The sequence below is a fragment of the Pan troglodytes genome, chromosome 9, assembly GCF_028858775.2.
Source record: "Pan troglodytes isolate AG18354 chromosome 9, NHGRI_mPanTro3-v2.0_pri, whole genome shotgun sequence".
NCBI lineage: Eukaryota > Metazoa > Chordata > Mammalia > Primates > Hominidae > Pan > Pan troglodytes.
Window position 1 is genome coordinate 4577206 of NC_072407.2, and position 22222 is coordinate 4599427.

Here is a 22222-nt window from a genome sequence, read left to right on the forward strand (position 1 = left end):
TCTATGGGGTCTGTGCCCGCTGATAACAGACATAGATAGAACAGGGCCCTCCCACACTGGGGTGAGGAATGAGCAGTCACCACCTCAGTTCCCCTCATTCTGCAAACAGAATCGGGGTGTCAGTCCCACCCCAGCCTCCTCTAGGGTGGAGGAGCTGCTGCACCCAGGTGGGGCATGTCCCGTGCTGGGGTTGGGGGTGATCAGGCAGAACTCAGGGTTGCCAGAAACGGAAACCCAACTCAAGCCGGTGAAGCCGTAATCAGGGGGCCTGTATGAGTTTGGAACCCGCAAGGTCAGGGTCAGCAGGGCACCAGAGAAGGACAGACTCAGAGGCTGGTCGAAGCCCACTCCTGCCTTGTCTCCTCTCTGCCTGTGGGTCCAGCTCAGTCCTGGCCTGGGCCGGGTCACAAGAGGGAGACTGTACTCTGCCAGGCAGCGAGTGGTTGTGTGAGTTCCCTGTGGCTGCTGTGGCAAATTGGCACAAATGTAGTGGCTTAAAAAATTATTATCTTACAGTTCTGGAGATAAAAAGTCCTAGAACTAAGCCCGGCACAGTGGCTCACACCTGTAATCCCAGTACTTTGGGAGGCTGAAGCGGCCGGATCCCTAGACACGGTGCTGTGTACCTGTGTAGTCCTACTTGGAAGGTTGAGGCAGGAGGATCACCTGAGCCCGGGAGGTCAGGGCTGCAGTGAGCTGTGGTTGCATCACTGCACTCCAGCCTGGGAAACAGAGCAAGGCCCTGTCTCGGAAAAAAAAAAAAAAATGCTAAAATTAAGGTGTCAGCAGGGCTGGTTCCTTCTAGAGACTTAGGTGTGAGTCTGCGTCCGTGCCTTCTCCAGCTTCTCAAGGCCACCTGGATTTCAGCAGCTTGGCCTCTTCCCCTCTCTCACTCACTCTCTCTCTCCCTCTCTCCCTCATCTCCTCCTGTGACTCTGACCCTGCTGCCTTCTCTTATAAGGCCCCCTGCGATGACACTGGGCCCTCCCAGCAAACCCACGATAACCATCACATCCCTCACTCAGTCACATCTGCAAAACCCCTTTGCCATGAAGGTAACAGTCACAGGTTCTGGGACTAGGACATGCACATCTTGAGCGGTCACTCTTCTTTCTACCTCCTCGTTCACACGGGGTGGGAAAATAGCTCCTAGGCCCAGCAGCCAGAATTGTCCTCTGAAGATACGTCCTGAGGTCACCGCTCACCGTGCGCTCACGGCAGCTGGGCGGTGGAGCCGAAGGAGGAACCAGGGGGACCTGCCGTGGACCAGGGCGGCATCCAGTCGCCTGGTGTGGGCTTCACAGGTCCTGCTGGTCCACAGGTGTGCAGGTCCACAGAGGTGCCCGCAGGGCAGGGGACATGGCTGGCCACACACATGCCCAGAAGCCATGTGCTGACCAGCTGTCCTGCCCGCTGATCCCTGTGTATCTAGTTCAGATGGACTTGTCCCCACTCACAGATGTTTCGCAGCAAGAGAAGAACTAGCCTTGGATTTAATGATCCATGCTAACCCAAGAAAATGAGAAAAGGATAGAAGAAATGTAAACCACAGGCAGGGGAAGCCTGCACATCAGAAAGAGAATTAACCTTGGAAAACAAAAAAGTCAAAATTCCATGTAATCTGGATGATTCACACCATCATTTAATCCGTTTAGCAATGATTCATTACACACTCACTACATGTCATGCACTGAGGAAAAGGCAGGGAACGGAACAGACAAAAACTGCTGCCCCCAAGGATCTTACATTCTAATGGGGGGGCGGGGCATGACGACGCCATCAATAACACATGTGGTATACCAGCTGGCGGCAAGGGCAGCGGAGGGAAAGGAAGCCCGGGAAGGCAGCAGCCCATGTGAGTGTGACTGCGTTTCTAAGCAGGGTGCTCAGAAAGACCAAGCGTGAGAAGGTGAAGGCGGCCGAGGACACAGGCGGGGGACGGCAGGGGTCAGCGGCAGCCTTTGAGGAAATTTCTTAAAAATCAATGATAAGGCTGGGCATAGTGGCTCACACCTGTAATCTCAGCACTTTGGGAGGCTGAGGCAGGAGTGATGGCAGCGGTGGCCCATCTAGAGTGGACACTGCCAAGATGCTGGCCGCAGCGAAGAGGCATGGCAGGGCCTCCCACTCCACAGAGCAGGCAGGAGCTCGGCCCTCCTGGGCACTGGGTTTGTTTGCATGCACCTCAACATTCCTGTGCTCTTGGGGGCCCAGGAAGGCCCCCACCTGGCCCCTGTAGGCTCAGAAGTACCTGCTCCTGCTGCCCCTGCAGAGCCTGGTGCTTCCGGTAGCTGGAACCGGGGCCCACAGTCCGCTCCCAGAGGCGTCTCCCAGCATGGTTGCGAGTCGGGTGAGGGGGGGCCCCAGGCTGCCCCTGAGTGTTGGAACTGCAGGGGGATCTTGTGTGACATCGCCTCCCTCTGCCCCGGATGCCGACCTGGGCTCTGTGAGGGCCCAAAGTCTTCACCCCAGGCTGCAAGGAGGCGGACAGGGGAGCAGGATGACTGCAGGAGCAGCAGTGGCGGCAGCAGGTCCCCAGTGCCGCATGTCCCCAAGGCTGCCGACGGTGCCACCCCCCACCCTCACACAGCTAGGCAAGACCCACTCCCAGGCCTGGAACCCCCACAGCCACCTCAACCTCGCTTCCTGCCGTGTCCCGGGAGCCCATGAGCACCCGGCTGAAGGCACGGCCAGGTCTCGTGGAACCAGCCCTGGGAGCAGTGGGTTTATTTGTGCAGGGTTGGCAGGGCGGGAGCACCACAGGGGCAGCTGCAGCCATCCAGGTTGCTGCTGTGGACCCAGGCCTCCTGGTGGTCTTGGGGGCCAGGGAGGACCCCCTAACACCACAGGCTTGGGGGTGTCCCTGCTCCTGGCACCCACTCTGATCTTGGAGAGGGGTCGGGGCCAAGCCCGGGTGTTGTTGCAGCCCAGCCGGGTGTGCACCCTCAGAGCAGTGCCGAGATGCCAGTCCCCTGCCACCTCAGCCCCTCCAGACTTTGGGCACCAATGAGTGTGGGAGGGAGGCCAAGATGGAGCTGGGGGCAGCTCAGTGCTGGCCTGTGGGCACCCCTTGGCACGAGCGGCCTGGGCACCATGGGCAGCAGTGGGAGGCAGACAGGCTCCTGGGAGGGAATGGGCAGGTCCCTGGTGAGGCTCCACCTTCAAGCCAGGGTGGGCCTGAAGGCTGGGGGCCAGGCTGACAGTCCTGAGGACCACAGTGGGGACTTGTGGTGCCTTTTCCGGGCCCACCCATGGCTGCCCATGCACCAGTTGGCATGAATTTCCTCCCCTCTGAGGCCCATAAAAGCCCTGGGTTCAGCCAGAGTGGAGAAGAGGACAGAGAGACGACAGGATGACCAGCTTCAGAAAGGAGCTACCCTCTCTAGGGCCTCCTCTTTGCTGAGCATTGCAGGCCTTGGGTCAACCAACTGCAGAGAGGAGTTACCCTCTCTGCTGATAGCTGCAGGCATTGGGTCGACCAACTGCAGAGAGGAGCTGCCCTCTCTGCTGAGAGCTGAACACTCGTTGGGACGACCTTCCTGCAGAGAGGAGCCACTCACTCCCAGCCTCCTCTCTGCTGAGAGCCTCTGAGCCGTTCTGACACTTAATAAAGCTCCTCTTCGTCTTGCTCACCCTCCACTTGTCTGTGTACCTCATTCTTCCTGGACACAGGACAAGAACTCAGGCAAAGGTGCTCCCAGCCACAGAGGTTTCTGGCCAGAAAAGCAACACCCCAAATATCCCACAACATGTTTGGGGGCTCGTCTGGGATCTGCACAAGGGTAAGTAAAAGTGGATCTTCTCTTTCTGTCCTTTCTTCGTGGTCCTTAAACTCAACAGCTAAAATGAAAGAAAAATACCAGGCCTCTGTCAATTAGTTAAAAGTGACGACTAGTCTCCAAGCACCAGACTCAACACATGGAGGCCAGGCTTGCTGGGGAGGACACTGTCAAGCCCCCATCACCCTCAGGTGTTGGGAATGTTGGCTTTGTTCCAACCCAGTTTTCCTTCATGGAGGTCTAGCTGTCACGTGGGACCAGAAGGAGGTCCTAGAGCAACTGGGGGTATTTGGCTGAGGTTACCCCTTGGTGTTATCCAAAGGCCCCTGGACTGACTCCAGTCCCTGGCCTCCCATGAGGGTGTTGGCACAAAGACCTCCACTCTTTCCTATCATTCTTTTCTGTCTTTCTTTTGTGGCTGTCATGGTTCCTATCTCTTCTTTATGTACAATGTTAAATGTTAAGGATGTTGTTGCAAACCAGAAATATTACTGGGTAGAATGAGCATTTGACTGAGTCATCAAAAGTATAAAATGGAAGGTTAAGAATAGCACAGATGAAGTAAAGTGTGCCTTGGTATCTGTATGTAAATTTGTGGCAAAAATGTTCTTGTCATTTCCTTGGCCGCCAACTTGGTGCCAAGCACCTTGAGACCCAGAAAAGAAGCATGGTCTCAGGAAGGAAGCTTTTCTGTAAACGTGAGACCCAGAAGACAAGCATGGTCTCAGGAAGGAAGCTTTTCTGTAAACGTGAGACCCAGAAGAGAAGCATGGTCTCAGGAAGGAAGCTTTTCTGTAAGTGTGAGGGCCAGTGATCCCAGGCCTCGTGTGTGCAGGCTTTCTTTGCCTTGCAGGGTAACCTGGACCTTTGCCTCTATTGTAGGATTGATCCAGCCCTCCTGGTGGCCATCTCCGGAGAGGCTGCAAGAGGCAATCCCAGGGAAATAGAGAAGCAAACCCCAGAGGCACCTCCAGTGGAGGAATCAAACCCTTCACTCCTCCCTACTCAGGTTCTCTCTCAAGCTTTCCCCAGCCTAGAAATCCTCATTTTAGGCCGTTCTGAGTCAAATTAAGGGGGATCTTGGCAAGTTTTTAGATGGCCCTGACAGATACATGGAGGCTTTCCAGAACTTAACCCAAGTATTTGAGCTTTCCTGGAAGGATGTCATGTTACTTCTGAATCAAACCCTGACTGCTGAAAAGCAGACCACCCCGCAAGCGGCAGAGAATCTGGGGGATGAGCTGTATATCGTATATAGGGCCAGGGAAGAAGAGAAGCTTTATCCAATTGGATGAATAGCAGTACCATTGGAGGACCCTAAATGGGACCCCAGTGATAAAATGGGAGAATGGAGGATGAAACTTTCAGATGTGATACTGGAGGGCTTGTGAGGGAATGGGGCTGGGCTTCTCATTGCACTTGGCTGGAGGGCTCGTGAGGGAAAGGGGCTGGGCTTCTCATTGCACTTGGCTGGAGGGCTTGGGAGGGAAAGGGGCTGGGCTTCTCATTGCACTTGGCTGGAGGGCTTGGGAGGGAATGGGGCTGGGCTTCTCATTGCACTTGGCTGGAGGGCTCATGAGGGAAAGGGGCTGGCCTTCTCATTGCACTTGGCTGGAGGGCTTGGGAGGGAAAGGGGCTGGGCTTCTCATTGCACTTGGCTGGAGGGCTTGTGAGGGAATGGGGCTGGGCTTCTCATTGCACTTGGCTGGAGGGCTCGTGAGGGAAAGGGGCTGGGCTTCTCATTGCACTTGGCTGGAGGGCTTGGGAGGGAATGGGACTGGGCTTCTCATTGCACTTGGCTGGAGGGCTTGTGAGGGAAAGGGACTGGGCTTCTCATTGCACTTGGCTGGAGGGCTTGTGAGGGAAAGGGACTGGGCTTCTCATTGCACTTGGCTGGAGGGCTTGTGAGGGAAAGGGACTGGGCTTCTCATTGCACTTGGCTGGAGGGCTTGTGAGGGAATGGGGCTGGGCTTCTCATTGCACTTGGCTGGAGGGCTTGGGAGGGAATGGGACTGGACTTCTCATTGCACTTGGCTGGAGGGCTTGTGAGGGAAAGGGGCTGGGCTTCTCATTGCACTTGGCTGGAGGGCTTGTGAGGGAATGGGGCTGGGCTTCTCATTGCACTTGGCTGGAGGGCTTGGGAGGGAATGGGACTGGACTTCTCATTGCATTTGGCTGGAGGGCTTGTGAGGGAATGGGACTGGGCTTCTCATTGCACTCGGCTGGAGGGCTTGAGAGGGAATGGGACTGGGCTTCTCATTGCACTTGGCTGGAGGGCTTGTGAGGGAATGGGACTGGGCTTCTCATTGCACTTGGCTGGAGGGCTTGTGAGGGAATGGGCCTGGGCTTCTCATTGCACTTGGCTGGAGGGCTTGGGAGGTAATGGGCCTGGGCTTCTCAATGCACTTGGCTGGAGGGCTTGTGAGGGGATGGGGCTGGGCTTCTCATTGCACTTGGCTGGAGGGCTTGTGAGGGAATGGGGCTGGGCTTCTCATGGCACTCGGCTGGAGGGCTTGTGAGGGAATGGGGCTGGGCTTCTCATTGCACTTGGCTGGAGGGCTTGGGAGGGAATGGGACTGGGCTTCTCATTGCACTCGGCTGGAGGGCTTGAGAGGGAATGGGCCTGGGCTTCTCATTGCACTTGGCTGGAGGGCTTGTGAGGGAATGGGACTGGGCTTCTCATTGCACTCGGCTGGAGGGCTTGTGAGGGAATGGGCCTGGGCTTCTCATTGCACTTGGCTGGAGGGCTTGTGAGGGAATGGGGCTGGGCTTCTCATTGCACTTGGCTGGAGGGCTTGTGAGGGAAAGGGATTGGGATTCTCATTGCACTTGGCTGGAGGGCTTGTGAGCGAATGGGACTGGGCTTCTCATTGCACTTGGCTGGAGGGCTTGTGAGGGAATGGGGCTGGGCTTCTCATTGCACTTGGCTGGAGGGCTTGTGAGGGAAAGGTGCTGGGCTTCTCATTGCACTTGGCTGGAAGGCTTGTGAGGGAATGGGGCTCGGCTTCTCATTGCACTCGGCTGGAGGGCTTGTGAGGGAATGGGACTGGGCTTCTCATTGCACTCGGCTGGAGGGCTTGTGAGGGAATGGGACTGGGCTTCTCATTGCACTTGGCTGGAGGGCTTGTGAGGGAATGGGACTGGGCTTCTCATTGCACTCGGCTGGAGGGCTTGTGAGGGAAAGGGGCTGGGCCTCTTGATTGCACCGGGCTGTCCATGGTAGAGCAGGGATTGGCCCCACTGCCTTCCTGGGGGATGGCAGGGGCCTTGGTGAAGTCTGCCTCTCTGTCTCCTGACTCCGTCAATGAACGGCTGGTCCTAGGGGATGAGGAGATGAGTTCATTGCACAGGCGGCCCCTGATGTCAGAAGGAGGATGCGGGAATGGGCTGTGGGACCAGATGGTACTTTGTGGGCATCCTGGGAGGGGCCACCTCAGTTTTTTCCAGTGGGAACCGGGAGGAAGTCCAGAAAAGAGAGAGGAGATATAGGAAGAAGGCAAAGGCTCTTAACAGCCGCCCTGTGGGCTCATGGACCCCAGAATCCCTGGATACACCTGTGACCGCTGCAAATGTGTTGGGCTAGGGCCCCACAGGAGGGTTTCCAGACAGTGCAGGGAGGAGGGTCCTTCAGGAGGGGCTTTCCAGACAGTGCAGGGAGGCCACCTTGACCCTGTCCAGTTTGCCTTGGGGACTGTAGGGTCCAGTCCTACGGGGCTTAGTGGGTGTTCTCCCCATGTGCGGAGACGAGAGATTGTAATAAATAAAGGCACAAGACAAAGAGATAAAGAGAAAGCAGCTGGGCCTGGGGGACCACTACCATCAAGACGCGGAGACCAGTAGTGCCCTGAACGGCTGGGCGTGCTGATATTTATTGCATACAAGACAAGGGGACAGGGTAAGGAGGGTGAATCTTCTAAGTGAAAAAGTGAAGCAAATCACGTGATCATAGGACGGGGCCCTTCCCTCTTAGGTAGCCGAAGTAGAGAGGAAAGGCAGCATACATCAGTGTTTTCTTCTATGCAGTTATAAGAACGATCAAAGACTTTAAGGCTTTCACTATTTCTTCTACCGCTATCTACTACGAACTTCAAAGAGGAACCAGGAGTACGGGAGGAGCTTGAAAGTGGACAAGGAGTGTGATCATTGAAGCACCACAGGGAGGGGTTTAGGCCTCCGGATGACTGCGGGCCAGGCCTGGAGAATATCCAGCCTCCCACAAGAAGCTGGTGGAGCAGAGTGTTCCCTGACTCCTCCAAGGAAAGGAGACTCCCTTTCACGGTCTGCTAAGTAACAGGTGCCTTCCCAGGCACTGGCGTTACCGCTTGACCAAGGAGCCCTCAAGCGGCCCTTATGTTGGCGTGACAGAGGGCTCACCTCTTGCCTTCTAGGTCACTTCTCACAATGTCCCTTCAGCACCTGACCCTATACCCACCAGTTATTCCCAGGTTATATAGTAATGGAACAAAGAGTAATATTAAAAGCTAATGATTAATAATGTTTATAACAATGATTGATAATTGTCCATGAGCATCTCTATATCTAATTTGTATTATGACTATTCTTATTCTAACTATTTTCTTTATTATACTGAAACAGTTTGTGCCTTCAGTCTCTTGCCTCGGCAGCTGGGTCATCCTCCACCCACAGGGGACCGCTGGAGGACAGACCATCCCTGGAGACGTGGGTTGCCAGACCTCAGGCCGGTCTCCCAAATGGTACAGCAGGACTGATGGGTCCCCAGGCTCCTCTCCCCAGCTACAGTCGTCCAGACCACCATTGCCATCCAGGAACCCCAGGGATTGTAGGGGTCAACGGAAGGAGGATGCACCTCCTCCCGGACTCCAGAGTTCTCCTCTCCAATCTGGGCCCCCCTCCCCGTCTCTTGGCACAACTGTGAGTGGCATCTCAGGCCTCCTTCCTCCACCATGTCAGGAATCAACACAGTCTTGTGAATACAGGGACCTCTTCATGGAGGGGTTAGCTTTTTTTCCTTTCAGAAGGCACCTTCTTAGGCCAGGCCCCCGATTCCCAGGACTTCCCTCCTCCGCCTTGTTTGAGGAGGACTGGCCCCACAGCACCACCTGTTTATAACAGGAAAGCAACAGGAGCGGCCGCCACCTGTTAGTAGCTGCAATTTGGTGAGGGCCACTTGGGACTAACTGAATGGGTCCACACACCGTCCTGAGGCCAGACCCCAGGAGAACCCCCGGGAGATGCCCCGCCTGCCTCAGACATACGCCCCCTTCCCCAGAGGAGCGCCAGGGGCATAGCAAGAGCCTGGGACTCGTCTGATGAACGAGCAAGTAGTGGACGGACGGATGGACAGACTGACCAACAGGCCGGCAGTGGACGGGGTGTGTGCAGATGAAAGGTGTCCCCCCCAAGAGCCTACAGGGGCCATACCCCTCAGCTACCTTCCATGCCAAGGACCAAGGCCAGAGACCTCAGAGCCGCCCCAGCCACAGGTGCGGGGCAGGGGCCACACTCCACAGGGTGAGGGATGGTGCCCATGGGCAGCCGGGCAGGCTCCGTGGAGGGGCTGGACTTGGCTGGAGCCCAGGACGGAAGGTTTGCAAGCGTCGGCGCCAACAGGACGCGCCAGGACGCTTGCCTCTGGGTGAGCTGTGCCCCCACGCCAGGTCCATCAACCACCAAGGGGCTCCCCTAATGCACTCCGAACCCCGCCCCTGCAGGCGGTGGGACCTGAGGCAGCCTCCCAAGCCTCTCTGTGCACCGGCCCTGCAGGCGGTGGGACCTGAGGCAGCCTCCCAAGCCTCTCTGTGCACCGCCCCTGCAGGCGGTGGGACCTGAGGCAGCCTCCCAAGCCTCTCTGTGCCCCGCCCCTGCAGGCGGTGGGACCTGAGGCAGCCTCCCAAGCCTCTCTGTGCCCCGCCCCTGCAGGCGGTGGGACCTGAGGCAGCCTCCCAAGCCTCTCTGTGCACCGGCTCACTCCGGAATTCGCCTTTGACTATATTTTGCTTCCAATGTCCTCACACCTTTCTCCCCAGATCTTCCCCCTTCTGCTCCTTAAGACGCCCACCCCATCCCCCTCCACCCACGCAGGCTCTGCCCTGAAGGTTTGTCTTCTGTGCCCTCCCACAACTCCGGGCACGCACCTGGCAGCTCTGCCCACGACCTGGGCCCAGCCCACCTTCTGTGTGAGCGCCTCCCGTGCCCCCCACGCTGAGCCCACCGTGCCCCGAAGCCCTCCTGTGCCCTCTCCCACCGCCTCTTGGGAGGTGACTGACAGGCCACCCCCCACCCAGGACCCATCTAAGAGCAGCGCTCACTCACCCTTCGAGGCCCTCAGGTTCCAGGCTCTCAACCTGATTGGGCACCCAAGCAGCCCGAGGCTCTGTGCAGATTCCGGGCCCCACAGACAACCGCTTCCTCCAGGAAGCCCACCATCAAGCCCCCCCTCCAGGGCTCCTGTGTCAGGAGCCCCCTCCAGGGCTCCTGGCTCCAGGTAGAGTGCGACCCTCAGGGCTGGTCACAGGGGTCAGATAAGACTCCGCTGAACCTGGAGCTGGAAGCTGCAGCAGCGGCCTAGCAGGCATTGCCATCCGTCTGGCCCGGCCGCAGTGAGGGAAGGTGCACCCCAGATTCCTGGCTTTGCCAAAACTGTGCCTGGCGGGCACCACGCATCCTCAGGGAGGCGCCGCAGCTCTGGGGGGGGGGCACCCACAGCCCTCTCTGCCAAGCGGAGGAGGGAAGGTGGGCAGAGCCGGCCCTGGGGGCCCTGCAGGCTGTGGGGTACCGGTGTTCCCATCATAGCTCCAGCCGCACGGAAGCCCCTTCACTGAGTCCTCTTGTGAGCCCTTCGGCCTGACCAGGCTGCAGAGGCCCTCCAGGCTGGCTTCCCCCTCATGCCGCCCAGCCTGGCCCCTGCAGGGCCCCAGGTGGGCCTGGGGTGGACCTGGGTGCAGGGCGGGACCCAGCCCATGCCAGGCACATACCTCCAGGCCCGCTCTGCGCCGCACAAACTTGTCTCCCAGGATTTTTCCACACGAAACCTGTCTCCCAGGGAATCAGCCAGTCCGATGAGCTGGGCGTTCCCACCCCGCCCTCCGAGGCCCCCACAGTCCTGTCCCCGCCGCAGAGGCTGCCCCGCACGCACCGGGCCAGGGATGGAGCCCTGGACACCTCGGCCGTCAGCAGTGGCCTCTGGGATGAGCTGGGAGGCTGGCGGGATCCGGACCACAAGCCGGGTAGGTCTCCCACCCCTTCCCCACCACCCCGACCCCACCTGGTGGCCCCAGCCCGGGCCTCACCCTTCCCCTCCCCCTTTAACCCCCCACGCTGACCTCCGACTCCTACTCTCCAGCTTCCTCCCCTCAGAACTGACCTCACCCTTAATGCTGCCTCCTAACCCTGACCCGACCCTCACGCCAGACCCCTGCCCCCAGCCCCATTAAGGCAAAAATCTTCCAGGGACGGGGCTAGGGGGCAAGGGTCTGCCCTGGAGGAGAGCCCAGAGCCAGGGTCCAGGGTCCAGGGAGAGGCAGAGGCTGTCAGATGAGCTCGTGAGAGAAGCCCAGAGGTTGCCACAGATGTTCAGCTCCCACCCCCATCCCTCCTAGGCTTATCCCCACCCCCATCTACCAGGGGCTTGTCCCAGAGGCTAGAGGGCCTCAGAGCCCACTTGCTCCACTGGCTGTGGTGCTCGAAGGACACCTTCTGGGCACAAGCCCTGCTTGGTCCGGGGCCCCCCCACCAGGGGCCCCCCACTACCCCACCCCCCACCAGGGGCCCCCCCACCTCCCCAACCCCCCACCCTCGCTCCCTCTCCATCCAGGCCGCTGCTCTCCCAGACCCCTGGTTCTTCCCCGCACACCCGCTCCTGCCCCAGCCTGACATGCGCTGACAGGAGTGCAGGCCCTCTGAGTCAACCCCCTGGGGCGGCCCCGCCCCCCTGCACCCTGACTCATGTGCTGGAAACGGCCTCCCACCCCAGGGCCTGGGGGGCAGGAGCAGTGGTGCCAGGGTCCCAGAAGCCAGAGAGGGTTTTGGAGGCCTCTGTAGGGGGTGAGGGGGTCCTGGGGGTGAGTTCCAGGGTCTGCAGGCTTCGGGGGAGGGCCGGTCCATCCACATGCTTCCTGGTGCGGAGGGGGCTCGCTGGATTCCAAGGACCAGGGCCAGGGCCTCCATGGAGTCCCGTTGGACCCTAAAGCTCCGTCCCTCCAGCCTTTGTCCTGACCCCTGGGACTGACCCCTGGCACTGACCCCTGACTCCTGCCAACCCTTCCTAGGCCTCATCCCCACCTCACCAGGAAGGCTGGGCTACCATGGAGGCTGGCTGATTCTTGGAGCTACCTAGGGCCCTAGACCCCCAGGGACTGGGACACCCTCCCCTTCATGCTGGGGGTGGCAGGACATAGGCCCCCACACAGGCCCCCTACCCTTCCCTGACACTTAGGACACAGAGGGCCCCTCTGTCCCAGCCCCACGACAAAGCGCCCGGTCTGGCCTTTACAGGCTGAGAACAAGCAGGACCCAGGTCCCCAAGGCCCTGTCGTGGGATGGGAGAAAAGGAGGCGGGAGGCCAGGCTGGGACCTGGGGCCATGCAGGGCCTGTTCTTCCGCCCGAATTCCACCTTAAGCAGGCGGCGGCCCCTCCCTCCCACCTGGCCAGGTGTCCCCGCCCCCAGCTGCGCTCAGGGCTGGGCAGGCGTCTGTCTTCAGGCGGCTCTGGGTGAGGCTGGCGGGGCGGGGACTTCAGGGAGAGGGCCTCGAGGGACAGGACGTGAAGACAGTTGGGTTTGGAGGCGGCCGCCAGGCCCAGGCCCGGTGGACCTGCCGCCATGCAGGACGGTAACTTCCTGCTGTCGGCCCTGCAGCCTGAGGCCGGCGTGTGCTCCCTGGCGCTGCCCTCTGACCTGCAGCTGGACCGCCGGGGCGCCGAGGGGCCAGAGGCCGAGCGGCTGCGGGCAGCCCGTGTCCAGGAGCAGGTCCGCGCCCGCCTCTTGCAGCTGGGACAGCAGCCGCGGCACAACGGGGCCGCTGAGCCCGAGCCTGAGGCCGAGACTGCCAGAGGTAGGCGGTGGGGACGACGGCGGGACGGCGGTGGCGGGGAGAGGTGGCTGCGGGCGGACGTGATAGTGTGAGGGCAGAGGCCGCAGTGAGGCCGGCTCCTGACTCACCAGGCCTCACACTGAGTCACACACCCCGCCCCAACGGGCGTGGGGAGAAGCCATGGGTGGGGCTGCCCCGTCCAAGCAGGGACCCCGGGGTCCTCCAGAGACTGAGCCTGGCCAGGCCCCACCTGTGCCTGGCGTCCTGGAGCCCTCCCTGTGGGGGATGACAGGGAAGGTTGGCACATGGCAGGCGGGCCAGGCCACTCAGTCGGCAAACCCGGAACATGCATGCGCCTGGCCCCGGTAGCACAGGCTCACACAGGGTCTCAGGGACACCCAGACACCCACGGTCCTCCCATACCTCACGGGAATGAGCAGAACGGGAAAGCGGGGAGACGTGTGGGGGTGCTGGAAGTCCTGGAGGAAAGCCAGGCCTGTCTGGACCAGGGGCTCCCTGAGGAATTAGAGGGGAGGGCCCGACTGGAGTGACCTAGATTTCTCTGTGGGAACAGCAGGTGGAGGAGCACCCCTCGGTGCCAGCCAGACCCACCTGTGGCGGAATCCTGGCCCCACTCACGCGAGTGTGTGTGCATGCGTGTGAGTGTGAGTGACAGGAGCACAGACGCTGTGAGTTGAAGGCAGTGGTTCTAGGAACGTCATTTCCTCCTTCCCAGGCTACAGCAACAAGGATTAAGGTTAGACAGTAAGATGGACCTCCCAGAATGCCAGAGACCCAGATGCCGGTTCATCATGGTCCACTTGGTGTTTAGAGGGGCCCTCCCCAGGACTGGCCTCCAGCCACTGGCCAGGGGGAAGTGAAGGTTGCCCAGCGGAGGGGCCGGCCCGGCGGCCTGGACCGTGGGGTCCTCCCTCCAGGGGCCTCAGCCTTGCTGGTGACCAAGTCGGGTGCCCAGGGGTCATGGGGTGGAGGACAGTGAGGGAAGGGTTAATTACCACCCTGGCTGCCCTGCCAATTAGAGGGAGGTGGATTATAATTGGGGGGTGGGGGTGAGGTCCCCAAGCTGGGGCGTGCCCCCACTCCGGGCTGGGCCTCACGAGCGTCAGAGGGTTAATAGCCCCGGCCCAGAAGCTCCATTAACCAGGGTGAACCTGGGGCCTCTGCCATGGGGGTGTCCCCCACAGAGCATCCAGCTCTGGGCAGAGTTGTGGGAGGGTCACGGCCCCTTTCCCTGCACCCCACCCTGAGCCCCTCAGCCAGGTCGCTCTGGTGGGCCTTCTCATGCCCCCACCGTCAGCCCGTCCTCTCTGCACCCATCCACAAGTCCATCCCTCTGCCCACTCACCATCCAACCGTGGGACCCTGTTGTCGACGGCTCTCCCACCCCTCCCTCCACCACTCTGTCCATCCTTCCGGCAGTCACAGCAGCCCCCCCATCCTCCTCCTGCCTGTCCCTCCATCCGCCCTCCGCCCTCCACCCTCCGCCCACCCACCTGTCTGTCCACTCACTGTGGAGTCGGACTGACGCAGCTGCCCTTGGCATGTGTGTGGCTGGACGGGGTGGGTGTGGCCCCTGCCTCAGGCTCTGCCGGGTGGGAGAGGGCACTGCAACAGGGCATACTGGTCCAGAGAGACAGTGTCACTCTCCTGTGACCGGGCACAGATGAGGTTTGGGCACAGGAGGGGCTCAAAAGGAGTCAGTGTGGGCCGGGGCAGGCCAGGCTGGCTTCCTGGAGGAGGCTGGGCACTGTACCATGGCAGGGATTGGAGAACTGATGTCAGAGGCCCTGGCACATTCCTCCTGGCGACCAGGAGGTCAGTGGGTGAGCCTATCTGCCCTCTCGGGTAGAGGAGGCACAGCTGGGGGGTGGGCTGTGGAAGGTGGACCACCAGGGCTGACATGTGAGGAGACCAGGCCATGGCAGGAATGGGGAGGCACTGGCCCTGGAGCCCCCCTGGCCTCCCTGCCCTGGATTGGAGGCTGCTCCTAGGGTTGCCAATAGCGATGGAGTGGTGGAGAGGAGGCAGGAGGCCAGTGCTTTGCTGTGTGGCAGAGCTGGGCTACCATCGTCCCTCTCCACAGGCACATCCAGGGGGCAGTACCACACCCTGCAGGCTGGCTTCAGCTCTCGCTCTCAGGGCCTGAGTGGGGACAAGACCTCGGTGAGCGATGGGCCCAGCCCAAGGGGGATGATCTGAGCTCTGCAGTCTGGAGAGTGGGAGGCTCTGCAGCGGGGCTGGACACAGGTGAGTCCAGGCATGCCCTCACCGCCCCCTCTCGACCCACAGGGCTTCCGGCCCATCGCCAAGCCGGCCTACAGCCCAGCCTCCTGGTCCTCCCGCTCCGCCGTAGATCTGAGCTGCAGTCGGAGGCTGAGTTCCGCCCACAACGGGGGCAGCGCCTTTGGGGCCGCTGGGTACGGGGGTGCCCAGCCCACCCCTCCCATGCCCACCAGGCCCGTGTCCTTCCATGAGCGTGGTGGGGTTGGGAGCCGGGCCGACTATGACACACTCTCCCTGCGCTCGCTGCGGCTGGGGCCCGGGGGCCTGGACGACCGCTACAGCCTGGTGTCTGAGCAGCTGGAGCCCGCGGCCACCTCCACCTACAGGGCCTTTGCGTACGAGCGCCAGGCCAGCTCCAGCTCCAGCCGGGCAGGGGGGCTGGACTGGCCCGAGGCCACTGAGGTTTCCCCGAGCCGGACCATCCGTGCCCCTGCCATGCGGACCCTGCAGCGATTCCAGAGCAGCCACCGGAGCCGCGGGGTAGGCGGGGCAGCACCAGGGGCCGTCCTGGAGCCTGTGGCTCGAGCGCCATCTGTGCGCAGCCTCAGCCTCAGCCTGGCTGACTCGGGCCACCTGCCGGACGTGCGTGGGTTCAACAGCTACGGTAGCCACCGAACCCTGCAGAGACTCAGCAGCGGGTGAGCGGCTGGGCCCGGCTCAGGGAGGGGGCTTCTGCCACGGGCCCAGCCTGAACCCAAAGTTAGCCTGACCCCTGACCCCTGACTCCGCAGTTTTGATGACATTGACCTGCCCTCAGCAGTCAAGTACCTCATGGCTTCAGACCCCAACCTGCAGGTGCTGGGAGCGGCCTACATCCAGCACAAGTGCTACAGCGATGCAGCCGCCAAGAAGCAGGTGACCACCCTGACCACCCACTCACTGCCCCCTGGTGACCTCCCTCGTGGGCCCCACCACCTCCCACTGGCCTCTGCTCACTGAGCACCCCTCATGATCCCCAGGCTGACTGGGTAGACCCCACTCTGTCCGGAGCCCCCTCGGCAGAGGAAGAGCAGGAGGATACAATTTGGATACACCAGTATCACCTGCATCACCTCCGTACCCCCACATATACCTCATCACCTCCCTACCCCCGCACACACCTGCATCACCTCCGTACCCCCACATATACCTCATCACCTCCGTACACCCGCACACACTTGCGTCACCTCCATACCCCCACATATACCTCATCACCTCCGTACCCCCACATATACCTCATCACCTCCGTACCCCCGCACACACCTCCATCACCTCCCTACCCCCGCACACACCTGCGTCACCTCCGTACCCCCGCACACACCTCCGTCACCTCCCTACCCCCACACACACCTGCGTCACCTCCCTACCCCCGCACACACCTGCGTCACCTCCGTACCCCCGCACACACCTGCGTCACCTCCGTACCCCCGCACACACCTGCGTCACCTCCCTACCCCCGCACACACCTGCGTCACCTCCCTACCCCCGCACACACCTCCGTCACCTCCGTACCCCCGCACGCACCTGCGTCACCTCCGTACCCCCACACGCACCTGCGTCACCTCCCTACCCCCGCACGCACCTGTGTCACCTCCCTACCCCCGCACGCACCTGCGTCACCTCCGTACCCCCGCACACACCTGCGTCACCTCCCTATACAGCTGCATCCCCTGCATATCTACATCTACGCACCTGGACACAGCTGCACACAGGTGCATAGTCTGCATCCATCCACATGCGTCTGTGCACCCCCATATGCCTGTGCCCGCAGGCCCGCAGCCTTCAGGCCGTGCCTAGGCTGGTGAAGCTCTTCAACCACGCCAACCAGGAAGTGCAGCGCCATGCCACAGGTGCCATGCGCAACCTCATCTACGACAACGCTGACAACAAGCTGGCCCTGGTGGAGGAGAACGGGATCTTCGAGCTGCTGCGGACACTGCGGGAGCAGGATGATGAGCTTCGCAAAAATGTCACAGGTGCTGCCTGTCCCCTCCTCCACCTGTCCTTCCTCCACCTGCGCCCCTCTGCCTATCCCCCCCGCCTTCCTCCCCACCTGCCCCCCTCCACCTGCCCACCATCTGCGCCCCTTCTCCACCTGTCCCCTCTGCCCTCCTACTCCTCCTCCCCCCTTCTGCCTATCCCCCCTCTGCCTTACCCCCTCCGCCTTACCCCCTCCACCTGCCCGCCATCTGCCCCACTCCTCCGCCTGCCTCCTCCTCCACCTGCCCCCTCTGCCTATCCCCCACCTGTCCCCCCCTCCACCTGTCCCCCTTTTCTGCCTTCCCCCTCCTCCTGTCCCTCCTCTGCCTGTCCTCTCTCCTCCATTCTGACTCCTCTACCCCATTCAGTTCCCCTCCATCCGTTTGTCCCTTTTGCTGGCCGTGTTCCTACTTGGGCCTCCACTGCCCGCCTCTTTCCTGGACCCCCGGCCACCCTGTCCTGTGGTTTTGTCTCCTTGGAGCCGCCTGCACTGCCAGGCCTGCTCACCACCCCACCCCCACATCTTGTCCCCTCTTGCTTGGTCCCAGCTCTATCACCTCAAATGCCACCCCAGGGTCTCCCCAGTGGAGCTCGTGGGTGAGGCACAGAACACCAGGCCAGCCCCTGGGGAGAGGCGGGACCTCTTCACGCCATCCCCAGAAAAGCGGAGGGGGTTGGAGGGCAGACGCTGATAGCAGCCTCCCCCGTCCTCCAGGGATCCTGTGGAACCTTTCATCCAGCGACCACCTGAAGGACCGCCTGGCCAGAGACACGCTGGAGCAGCTCACAGACCTGGTGTTGAGCCCCCTGTCGGGGGCTGGGGGTCCCCCCCTCATCCAGCAGAACGCCTCGGAGGCGGAGATCTTCTACAATGCCACCGGCTTCCTCAGGTGCGCCAGCCTCGGGCAGTGGGGTGGGGATTGCAGGCGCGGGTCACTGTAGGGACTCCGCCTGGCCTGGCGTTCACAGCCCCACACACCGCACGCCTCGCGCTGGGGATGGGCGTGCGAGGGCCCAGGATGGGTTGGGGCAAGGCCTGGGATGCGGGGTCCCTGGGGGGCTCTGATCCACCTCGGTCCCCAGGAACCTCAGCTCAGCCTCTCAGGCCACTCGCCAGAAGATGCGGGAGTGCCACGGGCTGGTGGACGCCCTGGTCACCTATATCAACCACGCCCTGGACGTGGGCAAATGCGAGGACAAGGTGAGGGGCGCGGTGTGGAGGAGGGGCCGTGCCCCCCGGGCCGCCGCTCTGACCCGCGCCCTTGCCCGCAGAGCGTGGAGAACGCGGTGTGCGTGCTGCGGAACCTGTCCTACCGCCTCTACGACGAGATGCCGCCGTCCGCGCTGCAGCGGCTGGAGGGTCGCGGCCGCAGGGACCTGGCGGGGGCGCCGCCGGGAGAGGTCGTGGGCTGCTTCACGCCGCAGAGCCGGCGGCTGCGCGAGGTGGGCACCAGCCTGAGCGGGGCGTGGGGTGGGTGCTGCGACCCCGGCCCCGCTGACCCTGGCCTCCGCGGACCCCGGCCCCGCTCACCCTGGTCCCGCTCACCCCGGCCCCGCTCACCCCGGACCCCGCTCACCCCGGACCCCGCTCACCCCGGACCCCGCTCACCCCGGACCCCGCTCACCCCGGACCCGCTCACCCCCGCCCCGCTCACCCCGGACCCGCTCACCCCGGACCCGCTCACCCCGGACCCGCTCACCCCCGCCCCGCTCACCCCGGACCCCGCTCACCCCGGACCCCGCTCACCCCCGCCCCGCTCACCCCGGACCCCGCTCACCCCCGCCCCGCTCACCCCCGCCCCGCTCACCCCCGCCCCGCTCACCCCGGACCCCGCTCACCCCGGACCCCGCTCACCCCCGCCCCGCTCACCCCCGCCCCGCTCACCCCCGCCCCGCTCACCCCCGCCCCGCTCACCCCGGACCCCGCTCACCCCCGCCCCGCTCACCCCCGCCCCGCTCACCCCGGACCCCGCTCACCCCCGCCCCGCTCACCCCCGCCCCGCTCACCCCCGCCCCGCTCACCCCGGACCCCGCTCACCCCGGACCCCGCTCACCCCGGCCCCGCTCACCCCGGCCCCGCTCACCCCCGCCCCGCTCACCCCGGACCCCGCTCACCCCGGACCCCGCTCACCCCGGACCCCGCTCACCCCGGACCCCGCTCACCCCGGACCCCGCTCACCCCGGCCCCGCTCACCCCCGGCCCCGCTCACCCCCGCCCCGCTCACCCCCGCCCCGCTCACCCCGGACCCCGCTCACCCCGGACCCCGCTCACCCCCGGCCCCGCTCACCCCCGGCCCCGCTCACCCCCGCCCCGCTCACCCCGGACCCCGCTCACCCCGGACCCCGCTCACCCCGGACCCCGCTCACCCCGGACCCGCTCACCCCGGCCCCGCTCACCCCCGGCCCCGCTCACCCCCGCCCCGCTCACCCCGGACCCCGCTCACCCCGTCCCGCTCACCCCGGCCCCGCTCACCCCGGCCCCGCTCACCCCGGCCCCGCTCACCCCCGCCCCGCTCACCCCCGCCCCGCTCACCCCGGACCCCGCTCACCCCCCGGTCCCGCTCACCCCCCGGTCCCGCTCACCCCCCGGCCCCGCTCACCCCGTCCCGCTCACCCTGGTCCCGCTCACCCCGGCCCCGCTCACCCCGGCCCCGCTCACCCTGGTCCCGCTCACCCCGGCCCCGCTCACCCCGGCCCCGCTCACCCCGCCCCGCTCACCCCCGCCCCGCTCACCCCCGCCCCGCTCACCCCGGACCCCGCTCACCCCCCGGTCCCGCTCACCCCCCGGTCCCGCTCACCCCCCGGCCCCGCTCACCCCGTCCCGCTCACCCTGGTCCCGCTCACCCCGGCCCCGCTCACCCCGGCCCGCTCACCCCCGCCCCGCTCACCCCCGCCCCGCTCACCCCCGCCCCGCTCACCCCCCGGTCCCGCTCACCCCCCGGCCCCGCTCACCCCCCGGCCCCGCTCACCCCCCGGCCCCGCTCACCCCCCGGCCCCGCTCACCCCCGCCCCGCTCACCCCCCGCCCCGCTCACCCCCGGTCCCGCTCACCCCCGCCCCGCTCACCCCGGACCCGCTCACCCCGGGCCCCGCTCACCCCAGTCCCGCTCACCCCCGCCCCGCTCACCCCGGACCCGCTCACCCCGGTCCCGCTCACCCCGGACCCGCTCACCCCGGGCCCCGCTCACCCCGGTCCCGCTCACCCCCGCCCCGCTCACCCCGACCCCGCCGACTCCTCCCCGCCCTGCGCAGCTGCCCCTCGCCGCCGATGCGCTCACCTTCGCGGAGGTGTCCAAGGACCCCAAGGGCCTCGAGTGGCTGTGGAGCCCGCAGATCGTGGGGCTGTACAACCGGCTGCTGCAGCGCTGCGAGCTCAACCGGCACACGACGGAGGCGGCCGCCGGGGCGCTGCAGAACATCACGGCAGGCGACCGCAGGGTGGGGCACCCAACCCAGGCCCGAGGGGGTCCCAGGGGTTCATGCGGTTGAGGGGGGAACAGAGGAGGGAGAGGGAGGGGAGGAGGAAGGGGACGCCCAGGGTCCGCGGAGCCTCGGAGGTCAGCGTCCCGGTGGGGCAGGCCTTGGGCCTTGGGAGGATGGAAGTTCTGCCCTGGGTTTGAAAGGAGGCACCTGATCCGGGCTGCGGCTGATGCCCCCGGCTGGGGGGCAAAGGCAGAAGCAGAGGCCCCCCTGAGGGTGGCGAGAGGATGCAGCGACCCCATTGTGGCAGGACTCCCTCAGGTGAGGGTCTGAGGCCTCCCGGTCACGGCTCACACCCTCCCTCCCCACAGTGGGCGGGGGTGCTGAGCCGCCTGGCCCTGGAGCAGGAGCGTATTCTGAACCCCCTGCTAGACCGCGTCAGGACCGCCGACCACCACCAGCTGCGCTCACTGACCGGCCTCATCCGAAACCTGTCTCGGAACGCTAGGAACAAGGACGAGATGTGTGAGTCGGGCAGCCCCTCGTCCCCGCCCTGCTGGACCCACATGTCAATTTTGTCTTTAAGTGTGGGCTTCAGACCCCTGGGGCCAGTCCAGCTCCCTGGGGGAGGCAGGGGACCCCAGGTGCCCAGGTGGCCAGGAGTAGGGGTGCAGACTGACCCCCGGCCTCCCACAGCCACGAAGGTAGTGAGCCACCTGATCGAGAAGCTGCCGGGCAGCGTGGGTGAGAAGTCGCCCCCAGCCGAGGTGCTGGTCAACATCATAGCTGTGCTCAACAACCTGGTGGTGGCCAGCCCCATCGCTGCCCGAGACCTGCTGTATTTTGATGGGCTCCGAAAGCTCATCTTCATCAAGAAGAAGCGGGACAGGTAGGGGCCGACCCAGCCGTGCAGCAGCCTGGTCGGGGGTCCTCCCAGTCCACCCTGCTTTCTGGCTGTGTGTCCCCTCCTGACTGCCCTCCACCCTCAGCCCCGACAGTGAGAAGTCCTCCCGGGCAGCGTCCAGCCTCCTGGCCAACCTGTGGCAGTACAACAAGCTCCACCGTGACTTCCGGGCGGTACGTTTCCCGAGCCCAGGGCAAGCAGGGACCCGGGTGCAGGGCATGGGACGCCGGGGGAGGGTCAGTGAGGAGGCCAATGGGAGGATGGAGACCAGGGACCCAGAGAGGAAGGGTCCGGGCCACACCCAGCACGCTGCAGGAGGGACAGAGGGCAGAGGGCCACGTGGACAGACGTGCACCCTGACCTTGGGCCTCTCTCCACTGTAGAAGGGCTATCGGAAGGAGGACTTCCTGGGCCCATAGGTGAAGCCTTCTGGAGGAGAAGGTGACGTGGCCCAGCGTCCAAGGGACAGACTCAGCTCCGGGCTGCTTGGCAGCCCAGCCTGGAGGAGAAGGCTAATGACGGAGGGGCCCCTCGCTGGGACCCCTGTGTGCATCTTTGAGGGTCCTGGGCCACCAGGAGGGGCAGGGTCTTATAGCTGGGGACTTGGCTTCCGCAGGGCAGGGGGTGGGGCAGGGCTCAAGGCTGCTCTGGTGTATGGGGTGGTGACCCAGTCACATTGGCAGAGGTGGGGTTGGCTGTGGCCTGGCAGTATCTTGGGATAGCCAGCACTGGGAATAAAGATGGCCATGAACAGTCACTGCCCTGTGTCCTTCCATGGCTGGCCCGACCCTGTGGCTGGCAGCATGATCCTGGGACTCGAGGTGTCCCCAGGCACCCCCTGCCCC

General features: G+C 63.6%; 1 protein-coding gene across 2 annotated transcripts; it reads left to right on the forward strand.

The window, feature by feature from the left end:
• Window positions 1-10893: 10893 nt before the first annotated feature.
• On the forward strand, window positions 10894-22134 carry PKP3 (plakophilin 3). Of its 2 annotated transcripts, XM_024346845.1 has the most exons (14): window positions 10894-10987; window positions 12617-12812; window positions 14896-14975; window positions 15102-15733; window positions 15827-15950; window positions 16846-17050; window positions 17770-17944; window positions 18138-18255; window positions 18327-18497; window positions 20306-20491; window positions 20845-20998; window positions 21170-21362; window positions 21463-21550; window positions 21761-22134. In XM_024346845.1, the coding sequence occupies exons 1-14, from the start codon at window positions 10907-10909 to the stop codon at window positions 21794-21796; spliced, it is 2439 nt and encodes an 812-aa protein (XP_024202613.1). In that variant the 5' UTR covers window positions 10894-10906; the 3' UTR covers window positions 21797-22134. The 2 variants fall into 2 exon arrangements, with proteins under 2 accessions (XP_024202613.1, XP_024202612.1); XM_024346844.3 differs by lacking the exon at window positions 10894-10987 and having other exon boundaries at window positions 12494-12812.
• The last annotated feature ends 88 nt before the right edge of the window (window positions 22135-22222 follow it).

Bases quoted from the DNA above. Each gene is read 5' to 3' on its own strand.
- PKP3 (XM_024346845.1), top strand. From the start codon at position 10,907: ATGGAGCCCTGGACACCTCGGCCGTCAGCAGTGGCCTCTGGGATGAGC. The intron at 17,051-17,769 runs GTGCTGCCTGTC...CCCGTCCTCCAG, and splicing joins GCTTCGCAAAAATGTCACAG to GGATCCTGTGGAACCTTTCA. The intron at 18,256-18,326 runs GTGAGGGGCGCG...CCTTGCCCGCAG, and splicing joins TGGGCAAATGCGAGGACAAG to AGCGTGGAGAACGCGGTGTG.